Here is a 24,988-nt window from a genome sequence, read left to right as displayed (position 1 = left end):
ATGTGATTCAAATGAAAATGCATGATACCTGAGAAATTATTTACCTGAGAAAAATATTTTTAATGTCATGTACTACTGTGTTAATGATATAAAAATGACCAAAACAATCGTACATAAAAAATCGTATATAAATATTTACCAAGAAATCCGATTTGATTTTGTGTCTGAAGAATAAATAATAATAACCAATGCTTTCATCAATAAATTTATCAATTTTCTGTATGCAAAATATATTATTATTAAATGGAATTTATTTTACTGAATTAATTGAAAATATTAAATATTTTTCTCTCTTTTACATATTTTATATATAAATATTATATATACAATATACATAATATTATGACGTATAAAGTTAAAATATCGAAGAATTCGATTTTCACATAATTGAGACAAAATATTAAAGTACACATATCTAAAAATACTCACCAGTCATGAAATTTAAATCGATCTGCTCGGTAATTTGCATATCCAAGAGAAAATCTTCGTTTTCGAGTATTTTCATTGCTAGTTACGTGTTTTTTTCGCTCTCTATCGCTATAGCAATCACTATAAAATACCACTTTCGAATAGCAGATAAATATAACAGCACTATTAATGTCATAAACAGTATGCAAACGATTGATGCACTTTCGATTCCATGATCATCGATTAAATTGTCGATATAATTAAATATCGAAAATAATTCGATATTATTCGCAGTCGAGCGGAAAATGAATGTGATGCGATCTCAACGAAGACACTATATAAAGTGTCGAACCGGATTTTTCATTTCCCAGGGTAGATGTTGCTTGAAGTGGGGAAGGGCAGAGAAGGGGAGAAAGACTCGGCGCTGATAATCTAATCTTCGTCAGACTTCTCCGTTACGTTGTTATACATGTATATACGTAAGATAATCTATAACAATACTGGGAATATTTACTAATTTCTACAAATTGAAGGTATGATTAGAAAGAAAAATAAAGGAAAGTTTCAATAGTTTAACTATAAGGAAAATATTAAACTGCTGTGATATATATGAATGCTGGTGAGAGACGAAATAACAAATGTATATATGTAATGTATATAAATGTATATAACCAAATAATATTATAAAGATTATAAACAAGTTTGAACATTTGAAAAAATTTTTTTTCATATTTTTAACATATATAAAATATAATTTCTAATATATATAATAATTTCTCTAATTCTTTTATAAATAATAACATATTATAGAAATAATTCATAAATTTTGCTAAAATATAATTGCATTATATATATATATATATATATATATATATATATATATATATATATTGTATATAAAAGCTGGAAAAGTTATTTTGCAACAATAATTCCTTGTGATATTTATATATATTGTTAGATACTATTATAAAAATATCATTCGGAACAATTCAAAGTAACAAAAAGTAACAGTTATTGCAATTACTTCTTTAAAATGCTAATACAAGATCCAATTAAATATAATTAAAGTAAAATTTTAAATTTTCTAAATATTTTCTTGTTAAAACATGATAATTTTTCGATATTATTATCACTGTGGATATAAAATGTGTAAAATATAATTTCAAATCTTTATATATTTTAATATCAATGTGTTTGATATTGTGTAGTAATGTTTTTTTTTATATTGCAGATATTGAAAATGCATTTTCTGCTATTTTAGTGACATACTGTGTTTCTAAAATTTTTTAAATAATATAGTATATATTTTTTAAATAATATAGTGTAATGAATTTTTATTGAATTAGGATGCATTTTCTCTTATAAAAAATATCATCATACATACAGCTACTATCAAATATTACTATAAAAAAACATTAACGAGATATATCAACGTGTCGTATAACGATAACTTGATAGTGAGATTATGTAAATGACAATCATGCGGGAAAAACATGGCAATCAGCGTTTAATGGAATGGCGTCTTCTGTAATCAGGTCGACGAAGTAAGTGCTCGTCATGATTTTTTGTTATGATATACATGTTAATATCACCTAGCAATAAAACAATATTTCATTTTTCAATGTCTTTTTAATTCTTCTTCCTGCGATTTTTTATAAGTGTTTTTCCAAAGTAATTTTGCTTTGGCAATTTCTTTCGTATGAGATCACAAAATATTTATATCAAAAGTAAAAAAAAAACTGTTTATTTAGACGTGATACACAATTTCTAAGAAATTAAATATTTCTTCCTCTCTTAAATATATAAATATTTGTATTTAATTATCGATATTTTTATAATTACTTTGTATGCAAATTTTAATTAGTATAATCGCGTGAATGAGTTACGTGTTAACTTGTCCACACGGAAATTTGTGTGAGATGCGATAAGAATTTGTCATGTTATTGTGCGGAGAGGATGATCTTACCATTGTGCTCTAACGCCTCAGGTTGCGCAGATTAAAATTGCAATCGACAGCGGATTGTCTGAATGACTAGTGACGTCATATGATTAGCGATTCTTCTCTTTGAGGCAATTTGTCACGCGCGTCATACGAACTATATATCTATCTGCATTTTTCCTAAATAGATTGATGTCACGCGCTTGCATTCTCAGGACAAACGTGTTTAAAACCATAAATCGTAAGGCGTTTTCTATTAAGCAAAGATAACAAGAATAATGACACATTTAACATTAAATATAACGCTGCATAATAACCACGAATGCTTATTCTTGGAAGGAGTCAATAGGTCTCCTTCACCTTTCCGGTAATATTTTTTTTACCATTGCGTATACCATTTTTCACTACTGAATATACGCGACTATCCATCTCTTTTTGAAAAGTATTTTTAATATGAATGTAACATAAATATTTTTAATATGAATGTAACATAAATATTTTTAATATGAATGTAACATAAATATTTTTGTTAGTTTAATTTCTTCATTCTTTTGTATCGAGAAAAAGTTTTAAATCTTTACAAAATTTTACATCTTTATAATTTTTTTCAGAGATTGCTTAATCAAAGAAAATCAATGATAAAGGGTTAGATGTTGCAAAAAATAACCTAAATATTTTCAATGAAAGAAAATGTTTGTTGTTAAAAATCAACAATTTGTAGGATACACCATGTATATAATATACGATGTGTCTCTGAGAAGAATTTAGCAGTGTCACATAATGTTTTGCATATTTGTTTCTTGAGCGACGCACGAAGGACATTAGAGTACTTTCGTTAGAATAAAAAGCATACACGTGTCGAGTGCGTGTTATCCTCGCATGCAAATTCATCACCAATCGATTATATGATTATAGCCAGATTCTGATCAATAAATGTAAAAAAGTATTATAAGATCATAATGATGTTAAATATTATGCAACAGGAAAATGTATAAAGCTTTTCTTATTGACGGAGTCATAGCTATTTTTATCAGAATTGTTACAATTTGTAACATAATGAGTAGAGAAAAATAATAAATATTTAATAGCAAAGTAAAGGTACATGATTATATTTAACAAATAAAGTATAATTATATTGGATTACTATGAATTATTTGTAATCATGAAAAATTATTTCTTCAAGACTTGTATTTAAAACAATATTTTTGAGATAAAGATCTGATTTCTCTATTTTTAAAAACACCGTTATTGAAATTTATATGATAAATCTATATGAAATTATATCTATATGATTTTATACAGATTTTTTTCAAATATTTATGGATATTTGAAACTTCTGTTGATACACATGATTTTAGCAGTTAATTAATTGTGGGAATAATGACACCTCGCAAGCTATAACAATATTCTTATAGAATGTTTCATTTCTTTATATATTAATAAATATTGTATGATTTTATTTCTAGCAGATATTGTTAGAGCAATATATATTAATAGTATTAACAATATCGCAATTATTCATATTATTTATTAGGAAACACTGTTCGAAAAACATTTTCTAATTTCCTTATTTACGTATTTTCTACAATAAATGATTATAACTAGTTATATTATCATAATCTTCATAATCGCTCCAACATTTTGTATGTTATTCATCTTGCATATTTGTTTCATATTTTAATTTATGATTGAACAAGTTTAAAGGATTTAATTTAAACCCACATATATCAGCCAATAATTATCTTACAAAAAAATATTACTTATTTTGTTCCTTCAAATACTCTAATACTTCCGCATTCATGATTATTTTGACAGATTAAATTTAAAACAAGAAAGAGATTAAAAATTGTAAAGAAAATGATTTTTAATATTATACATATTAAAAATCATTTTCTTTACAATTCAATCTCTTTCTTGTTTTAAATTTAATATGTCGAAATAATCATGAATGCGGAAGCATTAGAGTATTTGAAGGAACAAAATAAATAATATTTTTTTGTAAAATAATTATTGGATGATATATGTGTGTTTAAATCAAATTCTTTAAATAATACAAAAATACACAGAAATTGTTTAAAGATAGTTTCAGACAACCACATACATTTCTGATAAGCCACATTCTCTCTCACATCTTACATAAATATTTTATTAGCAACAATAATAAACACATGTTTATACTATTCGAGTTGTAAGTATATATATAATTATTCTGTTTTCACAGTGCGTAAAAGATTTGCATTTATCCTTCTATCAATATCTTTCAAGTTTTATAAGTCGGAAATGATTTATCTCATGATATTTTTCCATATGCACGCGTTTGGTAAACAAATCCGGTAAACAAATAATAAAGTTTATTGCTGTTGACGGATAATCCGCCTCGTCATACTCTTTAAGGAATCTTTTCTATATATATATATATATATATATATATATATATATATATATATGTATATATCTTTTGCAATGTAGAGAAAAGAATCAATAATACGCTTTTAATATGTAGCTTTACATACGTAGAAGGTATTTATAATCTAATGATAAAACAGTCTAATCACGTTGATGATAATTGCGACTCGTGTTTATCAGGTCTGACATTTATCTTTAATAAAGTGAAGGTAATAACTTTTGAAAACAATAACGAGATTTAATAGTGTGTAACTATTGTTTTCGTCAGAATTAATATTTTTTATTGATATCAAATTTGTTTGTCTTGTTAGATAATTGTAAGATATATATATATATATATATATATATATATATATATACATATATATATGTATATCTTACAATATATGTAAGATATACATATATATATGTATTGATGTATAAAATTCAAATCTTTATCATGCGTAAACATTATTCCATTTCCTATAGTATCGACGATGTTATTACAAAGACAGCCTCGTTAAAATCAATCTTTAATATCGGAGATAAAAAATGTAGTTTTCATAAATTTAAATATACAATTGTTATTTTTTTACATTGTACAACTGATTAAAGAATAAGAGAAAAAATCCATGATTTATGAGCTTTTTTATGTCAATACATAAATCTGCAAAATAATTAATTTCATAAAGTACTACAATTTTATATTGCAATAACTATAAAAAATAATAAGAAATTTCTGAATAAACTTTATTATATCAATTCGGTATACTTATTCATTATACTAATCATTTCTCTTTTTCAATATTTTTATCCAATTACTTTTAACTTGACAATACTATTGTAATGTAACTTAAAATATGTAAATTAAGTTAATTGAGTTTTGTAAAAATTAACACATTAGTATAATATTGGTTTGATAACAACACATTTTATGGCATTTTAATGTATTAATATGTATATGCAATCAATGCATTTCTATTGAGGAAAAGAATATTAAAAAGAGACGATGAGAAAAATAGTCGTATATCCGGAGTAGATTTCATCTTCACTGTAGCAAAAAATGATTATAAATAATTGACACTACGCATATTGAAGAATATCAAATTATTTCATAATAGTTCTCTTTCATAGCCATCTTGACGTGACATAAACCGCAAGGTATAAAGTCAAACAAATGATAAATGTATCCAGACACCATTCAGAATTTTTTCACGACCGCGTAATCGTATAATTACACCGATGGTCTTGAAACTCTAATCATTTCTTTAATATCAGATAAGAAATACGCACATTACAATCGCCAGCTTTCTTTGAAACCGTACAATCTTCTTCTTGCATCAATTCTTGATTAATTAAATGTATTCTGTAGGGAAACTCTCTCCGCTCGCAAAATCGTCTCGAGTAAATATCAGAACAATTCCTCTTGTCCATCGTTAGGTGTGATTAGAGGGCGACAAATATTGAAGTTACACTGTCTCGACGACCGGTCGGAAACCCGCCGAGCTCTTTCCTTGTTATTGTGGGTTATCGGCTGACCCCTTCGCAGCAGTATAACGTTATTATAAGTCGTCGATACGACACGCCGAGGATACAACCTTCGATTTGTCATGCAGTCAAAACGTGTCGCGATTCATCGACAAGAGAAATCCATCCGAGGATCGATCCATGGCCATCGAAGATGGCGCGTTTCGTTCTTGGGCGTTTAACTCGCGGACCCGAGGATATGCTTAGGTAAAGTAATTTTTTTTTCTCGTAAAGATAAGTGCTTATTTAACACTCATTTAACGCGCAGTCTCCTGGTTTCGAAACGGTTCTACCGTTGTATTAGAGCTCACGCGGATGAAAATGCTGAGTCAATTCTGTACATGGTACAAGAAAAAAAAAAGAGCATTTATGATTAAAATACTCCATTCGCTATGATAATTATTTCAAAAAAAGATCTAGGAAAAATACGTATTGGCGGAGGGAGAATGTTTCTCCTATATTTCTCCATTTCTTTAGCCGTTATCTCACGTAAACACACTTCTTTGTACGTGATATTCACTCCCGTTGCGAATCATGGAAATAACCACGCGATGATGCCACGTGCTTTAACGAGGACCGATTCGATGAATTACCGTTAATCAATCAAGGAGCTTATTGCCAGTAATAATAAAAGAATCGTCTCACAAAAATACAATTCGAGAATGAAATAAAATTTTATCTTACTTCGTTCGAAGCTAAAATTCATTTCCGAACTTATTCTATCGTAAAGTTCATGAAAAACTGTAAGATTTATCAAGAAGATATACTGTAATCTCTTGTATAAATAACAATTTATATAAGATATAATGAGTGATATAATAAGTTATAATGAGATTTTTTGTCATCCCTCATGAGCAATATTTGCGCGCAGAAAATTAATATCGTCTGTATTAATATATGTGATAACATAATGCAAAAACTTGTCCGTCAAACGAGAGATCTCGCACACATAAATTTGTTCCTCTTTTACATGGAAATAATCTCGAGTATTATCAAAATAACACTTAATAGCGATTGCCTTGTGCGAACAACTTTGTTTTTTATTTTACATACTCGTGTCTATTGACGAGCGGATAAACATTCGCCTTGAACTCACATTGCCGGGATATAGAATGCAACGTCAATCGAAAAGAGTCTCATTTGTCGCCATTGTGAAAAATATCTGATCGCATACATCTAATCTAGAATCTGTCCCAAAAAGAGAAGAGGCCGTTATTTTGGAATACAAGAATTATCAGAATTATATTTCATTATCATTTTATCGACCGACTATTAAGATCTGATTAGTAGATTTGATTCTTTTCCAAAGTTATGCAGCCTTCGCAATCGATCGCCATTTTAGGACCCATCAATTCTCGACGATGAATTCTGAATTTTCACTCATCAGATTCGGCATTGATCTCTCTGTTTCTTTCTCTTGCGATAATGATAATGAAAAGATATTTTTGCCGGCGATTCGCACGCGTCGTAATCGATTAACGGACTGGTCGCCATTTTAATGCTGCGCAGCCGGGGTCCCCGGGTTATCTGCGGCCGCGACGCAGCCTCCTTATCTCAAGCGGGGCTTGTTCATCCCGCGCCAATTTTTGTCCGCGGAATGTCGGATAAAATGTGCGTGTCTGCGGCCGATTGCGTAACGGGCACGCTCCTCCGCGCGGCTTCCCGATTTTTAAGCGCACGCACGTCGCGGCGACGTCTTTCCCCCGAGATCGTCCTTCGCAATGAGCTATTTACGGCGACGTAACCAGACGATGCATAGAGAGTTTGCCAAATTGCTGGCGCAAAACGCGCACCGAATACTCATTTCAAAGCTGAGCGAAAGAGCCTGTATTTTGGGCACGTATCCAGCGCGAAACGCAGATGGAGAACGATGGCGATTTTCGTTTCGGAATTAAAACATGAGATGTACGTAAACAGATAGCTAATGTTTAACGAAAAGGCTTGCGACACGTATGTATATATATATATACATCCATTTTTAATAACATAAATTTCGAAATAGAGCTTCGCGTAATTTGTAAATGACATACGCGGAGAGGCGAGAGATAAATAAAACATGACATTCTTCGACATATTTCTAATTTCGTAAATGTCAGGTATCATCTTTCGCATTAATGTGCAAAGTGTCATTCGTCAAAGTACTCACCGCCATTCGGTGAGGAATAGGGCGCCGGGTATCCGCCTCTGACGATTACGCTGTCCTTAGCGGTCACCGCCAGTTCCTGAATGTCGTGGCCCTCCATGTCAAGGTCGGGATCGACCCCGCTCGCCTCGTTGCACCATCAACTGCGAAGTGATAAGAATCGATCAATCATACCGAGTCGGAAATCATGTCGTCGAGCCGAGAAATCTCGGAGCATCCGCTGGCGCGTGCCCGAAAACAGGCGTCCTCCTCTCGCGCGCGACTGTCAAAAAATGAGCGAGAGGGAGGGGGCAGGAAAATACCTCTCGCGATAATCGTTTCTTCAACAACGACCGCCGATTTATTTCGAAAATATCGCACCGCGACGGCTCCACGCTATCTATGCTCGGTCGCCATTTAATCTTCGCTTTCGGCGAGATTAGAAAACGGCATCACGAGCGGGAAGGGTGAGAAGCAGCAAATTGTTGCGTGATTTAAATTTATGTCTCTGTTGTGTCTGTTTGCGCGCGCTTCTCAGATCGATTAATCGGCACGCACATCAGATTAATTACGATTTCGGGCGAGTGGGATTTAAGGAACGTTCGTGATAAGACTTCAATTTAGAACATGATTTTAATCGCACTGAGAAAAATCGTTTGATTGTACCAACAAGACGTATATGATTGAAGGCATTTTGGTTAAATCAAACAAGAATTTCTAGTTATCATGATAAGACTCGATTTTTTTATAATTAGAATGTTTGATAGATTTTACTATAAGGATTTGGTTAGTATTTTCTGATTGGATTTATAAAATTTCTTGTTACATTAATTTCTTCGCTTGCCTCTTAACTTAACTCGTATTCAATATTTGCCATGAAATGTATATAAAGAACTAGAATTAACATTAAATCCAAAGTATATTTTTTTTTCTTACGAGCAGTAGTGCCAGAAAGAGGACGTTAGCTCTCTGATTGTGTGTGTTTGAGCTGCATCCTCTTCTTGCATCACTGTTTATCAGTATAATTTCTAACAAACTGAATTTAAAATAATTTATTGAATAATCTGGATTGAATTTATCCAATAATCTTGTTGGAATTCAGAATATTAAACAGACTTTTGAGATTAGATGGAAAAAATTTTAGACCACTTGGTGCTGGCGAGTTTAGTATTATTAACCAGAAAATTTGGTAAATTTAACAGGAAGAAATTAATCAGATTCATCTGGTAATTCCTACAAGAATTCTGGTTCGTCCATTTTCCAACAGACATACTGGTTGAATCTACCAGAATTCTAATTAATGCAATCAGATTTTTTTCTCAGTGCGAGTGATTAAATAATATTTCATTCTTGCATCATTGTTTATCAGTTTAATTTCTAACAAACTGAATTTAAAATAATTTATTCAATAATCTGGATTGAATTTATCTGATAATCTGATTGGAATTCAGAATATTAAACAGACTTTTAAGATTAGATGGAAAAAATTTTAGACGACTTGGTGCTGGTGAGTTTAGTATTATTAACCAGAAAGTCTTTAAATTTAACAGGAAGAAATTAATCAGATTCATCTGGTAATTCCTACAAGAATTCTGGTTCGTCCATTTTCCAACAGACATACTGGTTGCATCTACCAGAATTCTAATTAATGCAATCAGACTTTTTCTCAGTGCGACAATACGCATTGAATACGATTCTGATGTTGCACGAATAAGACTATGCTTCTCTATTTCTCTCTGTCTCTTTTCTTGTAACGAGTATAAACAGAATAGTAACTGAGAAAGAGAGAGGGCGCGATCTAAACAAGTTAAAATTAAAACATCCGAAATAGTCGAGCTATAAATAGGGATGAACTTGCGATTCATCTAGAAAGTTTTGTAAAGTTTCCTAACGAAATACGTAACATCTGACTATTCTGAGATCAGATGCAATGCACGTAACGTTCCTAAAATATTCCAGGCTGAAAAAAACATTTCAAGAAACAATACATATCTTGGATTCAACTATTATTTTACTGCGTTAAATTCATATACGTGTAATTTAATCTTTTTCTTCTTTCTGTTATGTATTTTTATAATTAAGATGTTGATGACAATTAATCAAGATTTGCTATTACTTAATCTACGAAAAGAACCTTCGTATATTTTAGCAATTTATTATGAAAGGTCGTATGAATAAATTTATTTTGATATATTTTGCAAAAAAAAGAAAAACGTTCTCTAGTTTTTGATGTCATAATTTGATAAATGAAGGAGTAGAAATCTTAATAGCAAATATAAAAAATAGCAAATATAATTATAATTTTAATTTAATATTATTATAATTTTAGATATTGATTTTTGGATGTTTAATATTTATTAATATATCTAGTTAAAATTTGCGATATTCCTCTGATTTTTGTCGTTTCAAACTCTTAATATATAAAGTATCATGACGCTTGTGCAGAGAAATCAACTTGTTTTAAAAATCATCGGACAATCGCACGTTTCTATTGTCGCAATTCGGGTCATGTAAAGAAGATTAAATATAATCATGTGTATGTATGAGTCTGAATAGCGTTTTGTCTAGACGACTTTAGAAACTTGACAATCGAGATGAATGCGTCCACGATTACAAAAGCGAGTTGACAGTTTTTAGCGGAAATACATATTTTGAAACGGATAATAAATAACTTGATGCTGCAACAATCTAAGAATTTAATTAATCTTTTTCACCATATAATTTGTCTTTCGACAAATCGCGCAGAATTGGACAAAAAAAAATCTCGAAGAACATGGATAATTAAATCAAAATTTTCCCAAGATTGAACTTTATTTTTTATTTAAAATAAAGTTTACGATAGAGTTACTGTTCCAAGAAATCCTGACCGGAATATTTTTGAAGGACAAAAATAAGGGTGAAAATAAAAATTGTAGTGAAAATTTTAAACAGCAGTAATTCGATCTGGAAACTCGCATATTCGTGATGTACGCAAACTTGAATTCGAGCCAAAAATAAGTCCAATCTCGAGTCGGCCAATAGGCCTATGGACACTTGTCCTAAATGATCGGGGTACTTACAATACACCCTGTACACTCGCCCCCGCTATCGCAAGAACGCCGACGGTCGATCTATCGCGACGTCTCCACGTTGTCGTCGAAAAACGAGCGGGCGCGCGGGCTAACCTGATTGACAAGCCTAACCTGATTGACAGCCGCCCGGCGCGGCGGCGATCGCGACGCCTCTCCGTCGGTGGCCACGCGCCGCCTGTCAACGACGGCGCCCGGCGCGAATGACACCTGTTACGCGTCGGCGATGCGCGCATGCGCGTTCGCGACGCCGACGAATCTCCCATAAACCGGATCCGAGATCCCTCCGCGCCTTTTCCTTCCGCTTTTTCCTTTCTTTCTGCTTGTTGTCGTCGCGCGTTTTTCGTCCCTCTTGCCCGCTTTCGATTCCAACTTTCCCCGCGCCGAGTCGAGAACGAAACCAACACTCGCGCATGCGCTCTCCTCTGCGACGCGCGACCACGAACGCTCAAAGTCCGCCCCGACGGAAAGCGTTCGCTCTACTGCGAGCTGCGATAGCGCCTCGCGCGCTCCTCATGTTGCGCGCGCCACGCAGCGTTTTTTTCAGATATATATATATATATATATATATATATATATATATATATATAAGTATACACGTGCACGACGCCGACGGCGACGTTCAACGGGGACACGATTGCGGCGCGAGATCGTTTCCGCGGATCGAGATTCTCCTCGAGGCGATAATCGAGGCATTTTCCGATGATAAGCTGCCTCTTCCGCAGGTTCGAGCTGCTCGAGATGCGCGCGATAATCTGTCAGTAGGGCATTAAGGATGTTTTGTATCTATTTTCAAAATATTGAGAATTTAAGGAAAATTGTACATAATGTCCTTACATATGTTTAGAGTCTTCAGGACAATTTTTAAATCGATTCACTAAAGCGTTCACAAATTATAAGGATTTTAATTTGTACCGAATTAACATGTGTTCTTATGGGAAATGTCGATTCAAATGACAAAAACACATGGAAATAATATTCGGAATTTGTTTAAAATTTGCAAAAGTTTAGATACAGAGGAAATATTTGTTCAAATAATATTATACTAACTGGTTAAAAAGATATTAAATATAATTCAAGGAAGTTAGCCATGTATCTGTCACAAGGCGAAATTCTCTGCCAAAAGTTAAGGATGTTTTGTACTTATTTTCAAAATATTAAGAATTTAATGAAAATTGTACAGTGTCCTTACATATGTTTAGAATCTTCAGTACAATTTTTAAATCGATTCACAAAAGCGTTCACAATTAATTTGCACCGAATTAACATGTGTTCTTATGGGAAACGTCGATTTAAATGACAAAAACACATGGAAATAATATTCAGAATTTGTTGAAAATTTGCAAAAGTTTAGATACAGAGGAAACATTTGTTCAAATAGTATTATACTAACTGGTTAAAAAGATATTAAATATAATTCAAGGAAGTTAGCCATGTATCTGTCACAAAGCGAAATTTCCTGCCAAAAGTTAATCATTTCGATTAACAAAATTCGGAATATTTCAGTAAAAACGCAATAAATATTAAAAAATACATCTCTGCACTGTAGCTAAAATCAAATTGTATTATTCCACATAATTTTTTACTCAAAATACACCAAAGTGGATATATTCGTCAATTTTGATTTTCGACTACTTTTTGCTGGGGGATTGTACATACAAAACATCCTTAATGTCATTTGCGAGTAATTTCAAATAAATTAAAATAAATGGTGTGGTTCTTATAATTGGAATTTTTTAATTATAAGCTCTCTCCCTTTTTACTTCATCATATGTATTAAATTATTTATATTATTCTTTACTCGTTCGACGCAGATGGCATTTCTTGCAAGGCTCGCATCGTTTAATAAATCATACGTTATCACGACAAGTAGTATCGCTGCTTTTCGGCGCAGACAAATGTGTTGATTAAACACAAGGAGTTGCTATGATGAAAAGTCACAAAATATAATACATTTAGAAAAATAAAGCCTTCGCATAAGAGAGGTATTTTGTTATCGCAGAATTAAGACGAATTGGCTGTATTATCAGATATATCGCGCAAGATCCTTCGATGAGATATACAATATAAAGATATGAATTTATCAAAGCCATTGTGATGATAGAAAAAAACAGCTAATAAGTAATTTTCAAAGATTGCTACAAAAATAGAAATTTTTTCAACAAGTAAAAAATTACATCAACATTAACGGAGAAAAAATTCGCGCCGGATTACGTGAACCATGTTATTTATGTTACTTTTTTACCTTTGATTTATAATGTTACTTTTTTTCGGTAATGATGCAAATTGATTAGGGAAAATTTAAAGGAAGAAGAAAAAACTTAATGAATTCATCCATTTATATGACATGCTTGTATAAAAACCTCGTTATATAAACCTCGTTGATAATCTTGTACAAAAGAGATTAAGCGATCATCCACAGTTATCAGTCATATATATTGTAAACAACGTCACTGGTGCAGGATTAATGGGCCAAGTTGCCATAGGTGCACGCTCACCTCGTTACGTCACAGTCACTCTCTTCTCCACGTCGTACCTGTCAAAGCACGTGTCGCGGCGACACGATACCACGCTCCCGATTAATAGCTCCGCGGTCAGCGCGGTTCGCGGCGAGCAAAAACCAAAAGAGGACTGCCTTGAATTATGAAATAATTGTTTGTGCATTTTCTCGGTTCGTATTAAAGGACTCCTTCGGCGTATACGCGTATCGCCTTCGACGGAATTGCTTACGTCATCCTGCTCATTATGTATGTAAAACTGCGGTGATTATGATCGCCGCAAGGATATCAATTCGACAGCCGTGAATGTGCAAAAGTAGTTCGATTCGTTACATAATTTCTCCCCATTAAAATCGAATATCAATTCACACAGCGGAAGTTGCGGCATTCTTTGTTTTTTTCGCACGACTGGAACTCTGCTAATTCTATCGTTACTATTTAATTTTGCATCGAGAAAATTTCGGTCCTTAATGATTAGTAACAGATTTCGTAGAATACATTGAATGTTGTCAATATTAAATATATCTTTGCGTGATATAAAAATCTGGAGTAAAAAGTAAAATAATATTGGAGCAAAATTTACTTAAAGTTAAAGAACGAGTTTTCCTTTTTAGTTAAGGATGTTTTGTATGTACAATCCCAGCAAAAAGTAGCTGAAAATTAATATTGACGAATATCCACTTTTGGTGTATTTTGAGTAAGAAATTGTGTGGAATTGTTGCGTTTTTACTGAAATATTCCGAATTTTGTTAATCGAAATGATTAACTTTTGGCAGAGGATTTCGCCTTGTGACAGATACATGGCTAACTTCATTGAATTATATTTAATATCTTTTTAATCAGTCAGTACTTGCATAATATTATTTGACCACATATTTCCTCTGTATCTAAACTTTTGCAAATTTTCAACAAATTCTGAATATTATTTCCATGTGTTTTTGTCATTTGAATCGACGTTTCCCATAAGAACACATGTTAATTCGGTGGAAATTAAAATTCTTAACTTGTGAACGCTTTAGTGAATCGATTTAAAAATTGTACTGAAGATTCTAAACATATGTAAGGACATTCTGTACAATTTTTCTTAAATTCTCAATACTTTGAAAATAGGTACAAAACATCCTTAAATGTAATTCAAAAATTTTCTCATGATACCTCTTTACGTTCGAAAAAAAGATTGCGCCCAAAAAATTTCTAGCCGAAAGAAAGCCCAATTTTACAACGTCTCGGGTAACACGAACAAGAAGAGAAACTCGCGAGTCATCAGGGTTAACTCTAATCGATATAGAACCGGATATAAAGCGATTATGATATAACCAATTATACATATTTATACCATGACAGATGGCGCTTCATTACACTACAATGACTCTTACGATAACGTCACGTGTTTACGGGGAAAAAAAAAAAAAAAAAAAAAAAAAAATCACGTTCGAATTTGCCGGACGAGTTGTCACTTCCCATGAAAAGACTCTCATCCCATCTGTCAACGCCCGTCATTCGAAAAATTCGCGCAAGCCGGCGAATCTCGAGATACGCGACAGTCGGTAAAAAGCGAGATCGACAACGTGTCCCAAGCCTCGAGAGCGCAATAATATCCACGTCGGAGCATTCCGAATCCACGTTAGGTGATCGCGGTCTGTCATTTGTTTTTCTTTTCTTTTTTTCCGCAGAGCCCACAGTTACGGAGTCGGCAGCGTGTGACGAGGGATCCCTCGCATACGTGACGTATCTTCCGACGACCGCAGCCGATATCGCCGATCGGTACGAACTGCTCGTCGCTGCCGCGTGACGCGACCGAAAAATACGAACGCGTGCGCGTACGCAGGTGACATACGCGCGTTTCCGGGTTCCGCGCGAGTTGATAATCCCCGTTTCCGAGCTGGTGCCGCCGTCGAGGCGGCGCGGAGGGAGGTGACGTACCGCGGACAAGTGGACGGTGGACAGCCGTAAGGTAGAAACGTCCTACGATCGACGCTTTCTCGACGAGGTCGATCATCGCTCTCTTTCTATCTCTCTCTCTCTCTTTCTCTGTCGCTTTCCCTCCCCCTCTTCCTCTCGGTTGGGTTCGCGCGATCGAAAAAAAAAAAAATGAATTTCCGCTGAATTTCCGTGCGATTTCGATAACCTCCCTCGACCGCCGTCGAGAATCTCTGCCATCTGCTCAAACCGCTGCCAATTTCGCGTCCGACGAGTTAGCGAGCCGTCGTCTATTTTCGGAGAATCGTGTCCGGTCGCGCGCCGACGAATCGCCGAAGGAATCTCACGCCAGTTTTCCCCACGATCTTCGGATATTTTCGAGGATTGCGTCGCGTGACGTACGATTACCGCGTTCAAACGTGCGAGCGATTTGCGGTTGCATTAGAGTACCTCTTCGCTTCTCTCTTTTACCTTAGTTTCCTCTTCTCTCTCTCTCTTTCGTCTCACATCTTGTGTTTTGTTTTTAGGAGCCAGTGTCCTGTCCTTGTTGCTGACTGATATCGGAACAAAGAATATTTATTGGCATAGAGGAGCTTTTATTTGTTGACACTGCGGCGAGAGTTCAAACAGTAGGATATATTCCTGCGAGAGTAAACAGAACACTTGGAGAGCCTTGATTCTTGTAGCCAGGATGTCTGGGAATAATGATAGTTTGAATAGTAATACCTGTGTGGTGTGCTACAAGAATGTTGACATCTATAGCATTGGCATGTGCGAGCACCCTGTGTGTTTCGAATGCAGCACCAGGATGAGGGTGCTCTGTCGCCAAAACGAGTGTCCTATTTGCCGGCAGGATCTACCAAAGGTTGTGTTCACGCAAGAGATCAAACCCTTTAATAGTTTGACTATGACAAACTTGCTAGATACTCGATACGACATTTACTTCACTAGTCTTGATATCCAAGAAAAGTTCACCGAATTATTAGCCAATACTTGTTCCATTTGTAAGGAGAAGCTAGTATTTAGCAGTTTCAACAGTTTGAAAGATCATATGCGACAACGACACGAGCTGCATTATTGTGATCTATGTGTAGAAAACTTAAAGGTAAGATGCTATTGTATTTTTTACTAATAAGCGACTGAAATTATATATATATGTATACATCCATCATATAAGTGTTTAATTTGCAAGATTTTAAATTGTAGAGCTTTTGAGTTTTCAAGTTTTTATGTTTTTATGTTTTATAGTTTTAGTTTTACGTTCTAAAAATTAAAAAAAATAAAATAAAATTTAAAGATTAAAAAATTTTGAAGATTTTAAAAGTTAAAAGTTAAAGAAAAGTTAAAGTTTCATGATTTCAAGATTTTAAAGAATTAAGAGTTAAAAGATACAAAAGATTAAAAGCTGTTTAGTATAGAGTTTATAGATTAACCGCATGATAACATAAAATGCGTATAAACATAAGTATTTCTATTGTAAAGATTGATGTATTGAACAGAAAGTCTATCCTAAGCCGAAAAGCAAAGATTAATGGATAATAATAAAAATAAATAATATACATGCATCATACTTATAATTTCTTTTTATCTGCAGATATTTTCACATGAAAGGCGTTGTTACACGAGATCGAATTTAGCCACGCATCGAAGAAAAGGTGATGTTGATGATAAGAGTCATAAAGGTCATCCGCTCTGCGAGTTTTGTGATCAGCGTTACATGGACAACGATGAACTGTATCGGCATTTGAGACGCGATCACTTGTACTGTCATTTCTGCGATGCGGATGGCTTGCATCAGTATTATAGCTCGTACGATTATCTCAGAGATCATTTTCGGCAAGAGCACTATCTGTGCGAGGAGGGAGTGTGCGCGGAAGAGAAATTTACGAGTGTTTTCCGAACCGATATAGATCTTAAGGCGCATAAGGCCAGCGTTCACGGTAAGCAGTTGAGTAAAGCCGCCGCTAAACAGGCGAGAACATTAGAGCTGGAGTTTACTCTAGCGCCACGCGGTGAAAATCGAATGAATAGAAGAAACATGCTGGGCGCGTCCACATCGAGAAACACAAGAGATTACAATGGTAGAGACTATAGTTCAAGGGATTATCAACAAACCTCGGTACCAAGCGGGTCCAATTCGTTTGTATCCAACAACGAACCTACCTTCACGAGACAACCTTCCGTGGATGTGCAAAGTACCGATGAATTTCCCACGTTAGGTGGCAATGCCGCTACTCCTGTCGTTCCTACCCTGACTCAGACCAAGAGCAGAGGGAACGTGACCATTCGCAGCACTGTGAGGAATCAACCGCTCGCTGTAACGGACGAAAATTTTCCTGCGTTAGGCTTAGACTCGGCTGGACCTGGCATCTCGAAAACAGTAAACTTCAGTGTCTCCAGCAGTAGTAACGCCTCGGGATCCAGCGGCATGGCACAGTGTCAGAAAGCTTCCGCATCTTCGAACGTTTCTATTCAGGTAAACCACGAGCCAAACGGCATCGTTACCACCAGAGTGTCTGGACCCAATATTAGGATACGTCCCGCACAATTGTCGATAGATTCCGATTTCCCAGCCTTGGGTAGTACCGAGCCGTCTACCAGTACTGCCAATTCGACTCAATGGAAAGAAGTCCTTCAGTGGACCTGTTCAAAATCGACACCAGCGAACGCACCAGCGAAGTCCAAGAGAGTCGCGCCGCCGCCTTCGATACCATCGCCACCGCCTATTCAATCCGGCGAAGATTTTCCTAGTTTAACTCCTAAATCGAAATCGAAAAAGCAATCGATAATCACGGTGGTACCATCGTGGGGACAAAATTCGCAGAATTCTAGCAACAATGCCAAAACGATGGATCAGACGAAGGGCAAAACGAAAAAGAAAAAAGCGAAACAGGCTTCAAATGGTAACAGCTCGAGCGGAAATGAGTCTAACAGCTCCAAGTCAAATGTAAATGCGGCAAAGAAAGAAGTCGAATTGACGAATACCAATGACTTGGATAATTGCCACTGTGTCATATCTAAAGAGAACTCGCAAACCACGCAAGGCTCTAACAATGTTACAAGCAACGATAATTCGTCCAAGATTACGAGTGTACAAAACTCGAAGGAGTCGGAGCACGCGAATAAGAAGGACAAGAGGAAAAGTAAAAGCAATGTTGACGGAAATTCCGGCATTGCCGTCATCAATACAGAATCCGAAAGTGGAAGCAATGCTGCGTCGAACGGAGAAAAGCAACGAAAACGCAGCGAACTCAAGATAGATAGCTTGAATACTACCAATAATAATATCCATCGGTCGGAAGACTTCCCTGCTTTAGGTAGCACCAGCAATACTAGCAGACCGCCGGGTTTCACGAATCCACCTCCGGGTTTTGCTTCGTCGACCTTACCGCCACCCGGTTTCACCATCAAATACAACAGCATCGACAAGTTGCACGGCAGCAATGGCTTGACGTTTACAAACAGCTCTGGCGAGAGCTACTCTATCTTGCCGGATAACAATAGCAAGCATGCTGCCCCAGCTTATTACGTGTCGCCGCCAGATTTTCAGAAACGAAACACGTGCCTGGTGGCAAAACTTAACGAGGTTCTCATCGAGCAAGATAAGATCGAGGAGTTCCGTTATGTGAGCGGTCTCTTTCGTGCAGGCACCTGCGACGCCAAAGAATATTACACGCATTGTCGCGAAGTTATGGGCACCAATGCTTTCGAGAGTGTATTCCCCGAACTTTTGGTACTGTTGCCGGATATCGTGAAGCAGCAGGAGCTGTTCAAGGTGTACAAAAAGGAAGTTGGCGGCAGAACGAAGGGACTGGAGATGTGCGCAACGTGCGGCCAGATTCTCAAGAACGGCACGGACTTTAGAATGCATATGTCTAGTCATACGTTGGAGAATCACTTTCCGGCGCTGGGTAATAAGAGTAACACACCACCGCCCAAAAATACGTGGGTACGTAAATGAGTCGATTGCACTCCCTTGTCCGTCGTCGTCAGTTTCTCAGACTTGAGCTAGCCAACTGTCAGCGCTGAAACATTGTAAATATATATATCGCTTTTATTATTTTTATCAACATTTCGAGATAATCTGTATCGAGAGAGTTTTTATCTTTATGCGAGAATACGAGCGTAATATTTATTCCAGGAGTCAATCAATTCTTATTAGCGTTGAAACTTTTTATGCGTAAAATTAATGCTAATTAGTTGCCATAGATTTAATACTTGTTGAGGAAATTGTGAAACGATTGAGATAAAAGAAAAAATAAGTACATCGGAGGTTTTACGAACGGTTGTATTAATGGTGTCATGTTTCGAGATGCAATTGGCGTGATGAGAACGTGATGAAATATTCTTTTTTATGTAATAAATTCTTTACATGAAAAATAATATATACTGAATGCAAATAAGTCTATTAAAAGTTATGTAAATGATGAGATGCAAACATATATATATAGTGACGAGACGCACTAATGTTTCAACGATTGTCTATTTCTGTGCTCTGTACTTTAAGATATCCTGTGTACATAAAGTTCGTACAAAAAAAAAAAGAGAAAAAAGATAGAAGAGTTCCTTCTATAATTTATTTGATATATTTCTCAGAATGTATTAGAGATGGAATAGATTGCTGTGGTATATATATATGTATATGAAAGAATAACACCATACATATTAACAAATTGTTTGATACATTATACAGTACTTGTAGTATTATTGTACTGTTTTGTACTGTAATAAAGTTGTACATTCATTTAACACGACAATACATAATTTTGATGAGCGAGCAAACAAGTGCTATTATATTTCATAACCTGCTTTTTCCATCTATCTTTTTTTTTGTTACACTAATGGAAAAAAGAAAACGATATCATTTTTTTTTTATTTTACAAGGTGAAAAAACTGATTAACTTGTATATCCTTTCTATATTTTCAGAGTTTATTATGACAATGGACCTCCTCTTTAAACTTGCTGCTTACAGTTTTTAAATGTCTATTTTTATTAAAAATGAGAATTGCAGCTCAGAAATCATTATTTTTATTTCTTTTCACGATATTAAAGTTAATCAAGTACTTATCTATAAGCCTTATAAACTAGTAATTATTTATCTCAAAAATTTACTTATCTGTTAGAACAGGATAGAGTGCAAACGACCTGTATATGTAACATCACATAATACATTATATGTCATTTCTAATGAATAGTATGGACGTAGATTAAGATATAGGAAATAAATTGCCATCCAATAATTTTTTTTATATGTCTAATATAACATGTAAATAAATAAATTTTTCGCAATTAAATCTGTTGATGGAGATGTCACTCGATTTATCAAAAAGTAGAATTAGAATTTACCTAATCATAAGTATATGTATAAAGGAACTTAGAATTATGTACAACCTCTGTATGTGTTTTTATAAATGATGCAAAAACATCTATATTATAATCTAATGCTTTCACACATTTCTTTTCTATGAAACAAGTTTTGCTTTTGAAACACAGTTCGTACAAATTTTATTGTACCTAGGAGATAAAAACTTTGACAGATCGCTCTAATTTCCTCTGTTTGCATTTGCGTCAATTTCTGTAAGCAATTATAATCATAGAGAAACTGTTACTGTTAAACTGTACATGATTGTTACTGTACTGTTATAGATGATACAATTTGATCAAAGATGGAAATTGCTGAGTGACTTCTGTCCATTCTACGTCCATATCGATGAATAAATTGTCCTTAAAGATACTGATTACAATGAGGCGCTATCACTTTTTGGCTAACTCGTTACTCAACCAGTCGAGACCCTCGTACAATCCGTGTCCCTGCGTGGCACAGGTACTCTGTATGTACCAGTGACGTCCTCGCAATGAATTTAAGCCTAGCTTATCCGTAAGCTCGGCAGCGGTCATGGCATTGGGTAGATCTTGCTTATTGGCAAACACCAATAGCACCGCTTCCCGCAACTCGTCCTCCTTCAACATGTTTGCCAGTTCGCGTTCCGCCTCGCTGATACGTTCCCGGTCGTTGCTATCCACCACGTAGATGAGACCCTGGGTATTTTGGAAGTAGTGCCTCCACAGTGGCCGGATCTTGTCCTGGCCGCCCACGTCCCACACGGTGAAGCAAATATTTCTATACTCGACCGTCTCGACGTTGAATCCGATCGTGGGTATGGTGGTGACAATCTCGCCGAGTTTTAGCTTGTAGAGTATAGTGGTCTTACCGGCAGCGTCCAGACCCACCATCAGTATCCGCATCTGCTTCTTGCCAAACAACCGTGTGAGCACGCTGCTGATCGTCAAACCCATCTTTTCCGCGGATCGGGGCGCAAGCAGCAGTGCCAAGGGTCACGCAGAACTTCAAAAGGAAGTCGCCACGAGACCGATGATGTTATATATGTACGATGACGAAATCTCGCGCTGGTTCGCGACGGGATACAACAGTCGACTTCAGCTTTATCCTTCTGACGCAAAATCTCGTCCAGCTGACGTGCACAGACAGACGTGTCCCTCGCCTCTCGCCCCGCCGACTCTGGCAGCAACACACCCAGAAGAGCACGGGGAGTAGTAAACGTCACTCGCGACCGGAGGCGCCAAGCCGCCGGAAATAGTTGGCAGGATTCGATCACGCACGCCACACTCGTCCGCTCCAAGTTGGAAGGCTGCCGATGAAAATGCTCGGCGTCGACACTCGCGCTTTACCTTTACCTTCGCCGATCGAATATCGCCCTTATTCGGACCTATCTCGCGTCAAAATCGCAGAGACCACCATGCAGCCCATGCAGGGAATGATAAAGCGCGGTCCCTTTGTCGCATCGCGAGAAGTTAGTCGCGCGTTGTTGCCAACTTGTGCGCTTGGGAGGCGCGCGATTTGAATAGATAATATACTTTATGGATGTTAATTTTTTTCACTTCGTGATAATAAAATTAGTACGTTTAATTACGCTCTTCTTTTTCCACTTTATTTTAATACTTGGCGCGAGTCTAACTATGTGAAAATTCTTTTCCAATTTCAAGCATTGCTTAAGGATGTTTGACCTATTTTCAAAATATTGAGAATTTAATGAAAATTGTACAGAATGTCCTTACATATGTTTAGAATCTTCAGTATAATTTTTAAATAATAATAAAAATAATAATAAAAAATAATAAAAAATAATCATAAAAATAATAATAAAAAATAATAATAAATATAATTTTAAATTAACATTCTTATGGGAAACGTATCTGAAGTAAAAAAAAATAATATTGGAGCAAAATTTACTAAATGTTAAAAAACGAGTTTTACTTTTTAGTTAAATGTAATTCAAAAATTTTCTCATGATACCTCTTTACGTTCGAAAATAAATTGCACTCAAAAAATTTCTAGCCAAAACAAAGCCCAATTTTATATATATATATATATATATATATATATATATATATATATATATAACATCCCCTTACAAAACATACAAAACATCCTTAAAATTTACAAAAAAAAAATTTTTCTTTCTCTTTTTCCCTTACATCAACTTCCTATCTAATCGTTTGCTTTAAAGCCCGGTCGCACCAACATTATTTTAGTTTTAAGCGAAACTTAAATTCTGCTTAAATATATTACTTAAATATATGTCTTTCTTTATTTATTTAGAAAGAAAGATAAAGATAATAGACATATATTTAAGTCTCGCTTAAAGCTAAAATAACGTTGGTGCAACCGGTCTAAGAATTGCAGTATCGTAAAGAACGATATCTAAATATATCGCAAAAGACAATAATTTCTGAGTCTTGTTTATAAAATTTGTTAGGCTATTGAACAGGGCCCGGAGAATATAATTACGTACTTGTATATTTCTCGACCTTTCTTGATTCATGTTACCAATCAAAACAAAAATGGTGGTCGACATGGAGCTGCAAGAAGCTAAAGATGCTGTTCTTCAATTAATAAAGGATAAAGAAAAAATTGAATCTACTCTACAAGCGCTGAAGGAACTCTTAGATTCCGTATGTATTATATAATATTTTACGTCATACTGAAAGGAAATGTTATTGTCGTGGAAAATATCAAGGTCATCTTGTAGCATGATTTGTCAACTTTTGAAGACTTTCTATATTTTTGATATATATGCAGAATATATTGCAGAATCAAATTGACATGGATGAATCACTGGTGGACTCTGAAGGATATCCCAGACAAGATATTGATGTTTATCAAGTGAGGCATGCAAGGCACAAAATAATATGTGCGTAAATATATTTGTTTTGGATTATGATTTCTGTATAAATATAAATATAAATATATATATATATATTTATTTATTTATTTATTTATTTATTTATTTCGATTATGTTGCATTGGCAGGTCTCAGAAATGATCATAAAGCATTAATGAAAAAGATAGAGGAAGGATTGCATAAAGTTCATGCCTTAGCAGAGGGAAGTAAAGCACAAGACTCTGTAACTCCCAATGTATCTGATAGTCTGGAGACAGAAACGCTGGAACCTTTCCTTAGAGTGAATTTAGTTTCACCTGGTTCACCAGCAGAAATCGCAGTATGTTATTGTTTTCTTATACATATTAGTCTAATAATCTTGTATTTTTAACTGAGTTTAATATATTTATTTGCTACTGAAATATATATATATATATATATATATATATATATATATATATTATTTAATATATTAAAAGAGGAATATAAGTTATTGATTTTTCAGGGAATTCAAGTTGAAGATCTGATACTGGAATTTGGATCCATTCATTACCGAAACTTTAAATCTTTAACAGATATTGGAAAATTAGTGGAAAATAGCAGATACAAGGTAATTAATCTAAAAATCAAACGTGGATCCAATGTCATAGTTCTATCATTAACTCCACGCCCCTGGGTCGGCAAAGGTCTCTTAGGTTGCAATGTGATACCTTTAGAAATAGTTGAGAGATAAAGTTAATTAGTAAGAGCGATACATAAAGTTATTAAGTTAATCAGTAAGTGATCATACAAACTATTTTTATGTGTATCTTATTAATGTATCTTTGTAAATTATTCCTAATATGTATTCTTACTATATATCTTGTATTATATTTTGGGATTAAATAGATTCTGAGTAAAACTTTGTATACTTGTAGTGCAAGCATAATTTAAAATA

General features: G+C 34.7%; 4 protein-coding genes across 10 annotated transcripts in view; 2 read left to right on the top strand and 2 right to left on the bottom strand.

Annotated features, from left to right (window-relative positions):
* The window catches only part of LOC105247812 (hepatocyte nuclear factor 4-gamma), a 37,229-nt gene extending 25,286 nt beyond the window's left edge, over positions 1 to 11,943 (bottom strand). The window contains exons 1-2 of one of the 3 annotated variants that reach the window (XM_011252202.3): positions 11,441 to 11,943; positions 8,406 to 8,545 (exon numbers count right to left, since the gene is read on the bottom strand). In XM_011252202.3, the coding sequence (XP_011250504.1) occupies positions 8,406 to 8,502 (97 nt within the window). In that variant the 5' untranslated portion in view covers positions 8,503 to 8,545; positions 11,441 to 11,943. Of the gene's footprint in view, positions 1 to 429; positions 727 to 8,405; positions 8,546 to 11,440 lie in introns of those variants that run through there. The other 2 variants (XM_011252210.3, XM_011252218.3) reach the window with 2 other exon arrangements.
* A 3,620-nt stretch (positions 11,944 to 15,563) lies between these two features.
* On the top strand, positions 15,564 to 20,554 carry LOC105247794 (E3 ubiquitin-protein ligase ZNF598). 4 transcript variants are annotated; one of them, XM_020030079.2, is made up of 3 exons: positions 15,564 to 15,584; positions 16,395 to 16,972; positions 17,462 to 20,554. In XM_020030079.2, exons 2-3 carry the CDS (start codon positions 16,559 to 16,561, stop codon positions 19,826 to 19,828), a joined length of 2,781 nt encoding a protein of 926 aa, XP_019885638.1. In that variant the 5' UTR covers positions 15,564 to 15,584; positions 16,395 to 16,558; the 3' UTR covers positions 19,829 to 20,554. The 4 variants fall into 4 exon arrangements, with proteins under 4 accessions (XP_019885638.1, XP_011250487.1, XP_011250478.1 ...); XM_011252185.3 differs by lacking the exon at positions 15,564 to 15,584 and adding an exon at positions 15,721 to 15,901; XM_011252176.3 differs by lacking the exon at positions 15,564 to 15,584 and adding an exon at positions 15,721 to 15,937.
* A 210-nt stretch (positions 20,555 to 20,764) lies between these two features.
* LOC105247789 (ADP-ribosylation factor 2) lies at positions 20,765 to 22,683 on the bottom strand. The gene has a single exon (XM_011252165.3). It carries the CDS (start codon positions 22,163 to 22,165, stop codon positions 21,623 to 21,625), a length of 543 nt encoding a protein of 180 aa, XP_011250467.1. The 5' UTR covers positions 22,166 to 22,683; the 3' UTR covers positions 20,765 to 21,622.
* Positions 22,684 to 23,642: 959 nt separating this feature from the next.
* On the top strand, positions 23,643 to 24,952 carry LOC105247852 (26S proteasome non-ATPase regulatory subunit 9). Of its 2 annotated transcripts, none has more exons than XM_025413570.1 (4): positions 23,643 to 23,842; positions 23,982 to 24,081; positions 24,201 to 24,391; positions 24,557 to 24,952. In XM_025413570.1, the coding sequence occupies exons 1-4, from the start codon at positions 23,711 to 23,713 to the stop codon at positions 24,782 to 24,784; spliced, it is 651 nt and encodes a 216-aa protein (XP_025269355.1). In that variant the 5' UTR covers positions 23,643 to 23,710; the 3' UTR covers positions 24,785 to 24,952. The 2 variants fall into 2 exon arrangements, with proteins under 2 accessions (XP_025269355.1, XP_025269354.1); XM_025413569.1 differs by having other exon boundaries at positions 23,697 to 23,842; positions 23,970 to 24,081.
* Positions 24,953 to 24,988: the final 36 nt, after the last annotated feature.

This window comes from Camponotus floridanus, unplaced genomic scaffold (assembly GCF_003227725.1).
Source record: "Camponotus floridanus strain SB8 unplaced genomic scaffold, Cflo_v7.5 scaffold69, whole genome shotgun sequence".
In the NCBI taxonomy this organism is placed as follows: domain Eukaryota; kingdom Metazoa; phylum Arthropoda; class Insecta; order Hymenoptera; family Formicidae; genus Camponotus; species Camponotus floridanus.
This window is presented reverse-complemented; position numbering and strand designations above follow the sequence as displayed.